At 45.3% G+C, this 5,091-nt stretch overlaps 1 protein-coding gene across 1 annotated transcript; it reads right to left on the bottom strand.

The window, feature by feature from the left end:
* Positions 1 to 1,255: 1,255 nt before the first annotated feature.
* On the bottom strand, positions 1,256 to 4,023 carry LOC112555732 (short-chain collagen C4-like). Its single transcript, XM_025224223.1, has 4 exons — positions 3,841 to 4,023; positions 2,904 to 3,079; positions 2,386 to 2,448; positions 1,256 to 1,872 (listed from the first exon to the last, which is right to left on the bottom strand). Exons 1-4 carry the CDS (start codon positions 3,936 to 3,938, stop codon positions 1,418 to 1,420), a joined length of 792 nt encoding a protein of 263 aa, XP_025080008.1. The 5' UTR covers positions 3,939 to 4,023; the 3' UTR covers positions 1,256 to 1,417.
* Between the last annotated feature and the right edge of the window lie 1,068 nt (positions 4,024 to 5,091).

Raw genomic sequence — 5,091 nt, forward strand, 5'->3', positions numbered from 1 at the left:
GATAGAACCAAAAATTGTAATTTTACTTATTAATTTGTTTTCATTAGCTCTAATTACTTTACGGCTCTTCTTTTATGCCACTTCATTGGAATTAAATAATTTGAGAATGTCTTACGAGTTTGTAGATGTGTCTATACGTTCATTACTGATGTCATCGATGAGGACTGAATCATTTCTCAATATCTAAAAACCGAATTTCACAATATTTCAAATCGCCATCACCAACAAACAACGTGTGTTCGGCACCTGGTGTTTTCACAGATATTGACTTCACTCTTCACCTACCGTAATCACATGTACACCTGTAGGTGTGAAGACACCTGTAGACAGACACTGATGATGACAACAGAAGTACAGCATGTAGACCGCGAGACCTGACTACAAGGTTTGATATCACAGGTCAACACCGACATCAGTACTGAGTGGAAAGCTCCGTCTTGTGGTGACCACCATGACCCTGCAACACTTGCTGCCTCCAATGGCTGTTATTGGAGGAAACTAGCAAAGACAGTCTGGGGACAGTTTAGCCATTAGTATTTTATAATTAAAATGTTTTTATTGAATTTTAGTCAGAAAGGTTGTTGCTGTTTTTAATGGAAGGTGCTTCCACCTCGCGGTGATTTCGCATTCTCTCAGAAAATCGAAGTCATGTGGCTTCACCTCCTGGCGTAGTAAAACTAAATGAGAGAGAAAGAAGGGGGTAAGCAGGGGAAGGAGGAAGAAGAGAGACAGAGAGGTTTGTCCGTTCGACAGATACGATAGAACCACTTGTATATTTTAGTCTGGGTACACACATCGTGTGTCTTGTCTGAACAATTATAATTTATGCATAGTAACCTGACTTTCTGACTTTCTGTCTCCCTTCATCACGTGACGTGTCAGTCAAAGCACTCCTTAGTAACACGAACAGAGACTGGCTGATGTTTTCTGTCACCATGGATACCTTGATGTAGATGGGAGAGTTTAACAGATAGCAGACTTATATGTACGTGTGTATGTATCATAATGTATGTGTGTATGTGAGTATGCATTGCGTTTACGTGTATGTGGAGACACACGCAAACAAACATCATCCTGCACAGACGACACACACGTCAGGATAGTACGAGAAGACGTTGACGTTGTCAAGACTACAGCCAGCTGCACAGCTGGGGCCATAGGCATCGGATGTGAGGTCACGACCCTCTACATGTTGACAGCTTGTATGTCTGTACATTTAGTGACATTAACACCAACAACAAAATCACACAAATCACACGTTAATGGTTTGAGGTTTATTGAGGTGTATATCACACCTGATAATGTAGGTGGTCAGCGTGCGTACAGCTGCAGGTAATGATGCTGACTGAGGTCTCGGGTACAAAGTGTGTCGAGGAGTTACCCAACCAAAGCGGCGGTGACGTGCTAGTCACGTGACTTATTTGGAGCAGACCACGCACGTGACGACCTTGCCCTGAACATACGGGGGACACGGCAGACTGCCGCAGATGCCGACGGTGTAGTGGTAGACTTTACCGTTGTTGTTAGCGTTGGAGCCGTACCGTGCGTCTTGTTTCTTGTCCACACAGATGTACTCCGTGGAAGCAGGATGATCGTCACGGCCTGCCATCAGATACCCGCTGTACTCCAGAGTCCACCCGTTAGGACAGACGTTAGTTCCGGGTATCATGAGGGTGGTGGACCGATGGACACGGCAGACTGAGCAGACGCCATCTTGGTCCTGCTTCTCTTCTGGAGTCGTCTCGTACTCGCTACCGTAGAGAGTTGCACTCACACTGGTGGGGTTGTGGCCGTCGTAGACAGGCTGGAGGGTGAGACACAGGGTGTTGGCCGCTGAGCCGGGATTGCTATAGAACCCTCCTCCTATGACACCTGTTGTGATGATTTTTCCTTAAATCTCTCTAATAGACGCAGCTAAATGTAGGTAAGTGTGCTTTGTTTATCACGGTCAAACTGACACAAGAAAACAAGATTTCGGTTACAGAGGTAGAGCTGAGGGTTGTACAATAAAACAAACAATTTGGAGCTTACCTGTATACAGTGATGACGTGTTACAGAGTTTACGTATGAACACTAGTGATGGCGTGCTAAGGAGCTTACTTGTATACATTAGTAATGACGTGTCAAAATGTTTACTTGTATAGACTAGTGATGACGTGTTTACCTGAGTACACTAGTGATGACGTGTTTACCTGAGTACACTAGTGATGACGTGTTTACCTGAGTACACTAGTGATGTGTTTACCTGAGTACACTAGTGATGACGTGTTTACCTGAGTACACTAGTGATGACGTGTTTACCTGAGTACACTAGTGATGACGTGTTTACCTGAGTACACTAGTGATGATGTGTTTACCTGAGTACACTAGTGATGACGTGTTTACCTGAGTACACTAGTGATGACGTGTTAGAGCAGGTCTCACTTCCCCATCGTGTGTACAGCGAACCTGCCATTGTAGAGACTTTATAGAGACATTATATAGACACATTATAGACATTGTAGACATTGTACAGACACTGTCATCTGGTTTTGTTTAGTAAAGTAGGCACAGTCGTTCAGATGTAATATACGGCATATATAGATATATAGATATATAGATATACACATTCCTGTCTAGGTCTGCAATTCTTTACAGGACTGTATATATCTATATCTCTATCCTGCAGGGTTTAATGACAGCATCCAGCAGGTGAAGGGACAGATTCCTCAATAGTGACTGCAGGATGTGGAGACAAGAGAAATACAGAGAGGAGGATGGAAAGACAAAAAGTTGCTGGAATGATCTTCCTTCTCAGACAGAACAAAAATGTAGCAAAACCTCTACTCACTGGCACGATTAACGATCTGTGACATGACATGTACTCACTGACAGAAAAAGGCTGTGACATGACATGTACTCACTGGCAGATGATGGCAGTGCCGACTGTAGCTGTGACGTCACGGTCTGTAACTCGAGGGTGGCCAACCGACCTGTTGCCCAGGATCGAAGCTCGTCTAACTCTCTTTTTGTGGCCAGGTCGAGAATGTTTGCCTGTAGTTGCACAGAGTCCACGGCCCTCTTGTCCTGCTCCTGCAAACTACAAAGGACATTCCGTCACGTCTCCCAACGTCACGTGTTCATCACAGTCTGTGGAGACTGACAAAAGTAGCGTCACTGTAGATAACGGACACAGCAAGGTCTGTCTGGCTACAAGATGCCCGGGTGACGACATGTTTATAGCTATGATGGAGTGTGCATGTCTACTGTACTTAGAAATGTTTGGTGTGACTACACTACTAGCTTATGACATGTCAGCACGACAGCATGGCACTGACATTGTCATCAAGAGTGAGCAGGATACTCACAGAAGACTTCAGGAAACCTCGGGACAAGACAAGACGTCACCTCTAGTCAACACCCGGTGTGTCAACAACGTTAACGGAAGGTAAACATGTTGCTAGACATCGCTCGATTCTCGTCTCCGGTAACACTTACCTGACTCCAGTTAAGGGAGGGTGTTCTCAAGGTATTCACTACACAGAGCAACGTCACTGTGCACGTGACAGAGCTAGGGAGGGACTGACAGCCGACGTCACTGTGTAAGTGACAGAGCTAGTGAGGGACTGACAGAGCTGACGTCACTGTGCACGTGACAGAGCTAGTGAGGGACTGACAGAGCTGACGTCACTGTGCACGTGACAGAGCTAGTGAGGGACTGACAGAGCTGACGTCACTGTGCACGTGACAGAGCTAGTGAGGGACTGACAGAGCTGACGTCACTGTGCACGTGACAGAGCTAGGGAGGGACTGACAGAGCTGACGTCACTGTGCACGTGACAGAGCTAGTGACGGACTCACCCAGAAGAAGCTCCTTGACTGTCTCCAGGATCCACGGCGAGTGAGAGGGTAGCAGACGACACCAGGGAGACAAGAAGCAGCGCCACGAGCGGTGACATGTCGGACACTTTGACGACGACGACGATGAAAGCAGCTGAAGGTTGATTGTTGCTGGTGGACAGCCAACGACAAACAGCTTTTCCTCCGCCTTTTATAGTTAAAAGTACACAGAGCTACAGAGCTACCAGGACGTTGCAGCTCCAACTCTGTGACAACTTCAGTACGTCAAAGACTCGTGTTTCAGTCAGTAATCCCGGGATTTAAGGCGGTCACCAGGTGGACAGTTTCAGGTGTTCAGTAGGTGTACAATTGAGGGAGAAATCAAACTAATAATAATAATAATCATCATCCCTCATCATTCATCGTCACAACCTTGTGGGTGTGAGTTCAGTGTGGTGCGCACAAAGTTCTACAAAGGAAGCGACAGAGACACAGTTTAAACATCAACAGAAAACACATTTAATAAAAACGTTTGTGGATGAAGAACTGAGTGAAACAGTGCTCTTGTTTGTTGAAGGTATTTCTTAAAGAGATGGATTTGAATGTCTTCTATGGACTAACAGACAAACATAAAGTTTGAATGATGCTTCATCATCATCATCATCATCGTCAATCATCATTCATCGTCCATCATCATCATGTCAAGATGCCAACAAGCTAAGTAGCAGATTTCAAGTGTCGGACCATTGTGGGGATAATTATTGTATATCTGATTCCTTTTTACACATTTCTGTTCTTTCTTAATTATATTTTTTTTCTGTGTGACTGGATTGGCTTTGCGGATGCGCATGTGTGAGTTGTGATGGTGCGTGGAATGGTGAGACAACATCATCCAGGTGACACCCACACCCAACTGTACAGCAGACTCGTACACACATACACGATGGTCTCACAGGCACTAACAGACAAACATCAGGATGTCTCAGACAATAACTTCAGTCCACATGCTCTGTGTACAAAGTGTTGTAGTATGATGTACACCACGACCCGTGAATAGCAGTGAACCAGTAGACGTCACGTGATACAACAACAGATACTATGCCCACGCAGATTGTATCGGAGGCCGCAAAACACCTTTATTATCGGAGCTTATATCCGAGGACATACAAACACTGGATTCTCGCAGTTAAATAATATTGTGGAAGGGATTATTTCTCAGGAACTATGATCCCTGCCTGCACGTCACACGTGTGTCACCAGGGTGTGATGTGA

This window comes from Pomacea canaliculata, linkage group LG14 (genome assembly GCF_003073045.1).
Source record: "Pomacea canaliculata isolate SZHN2017 linkage group LG14, ASM307304v1, whole genome shotgun sequence".
In the NCBI taxonomy this organism is placed as follows: Eukaryota; Metazoa; Mollusca; class Gastropoda; order Architaenioglossa; family Ampullariidae; genus Pomacea; species Pomacea canaliculata.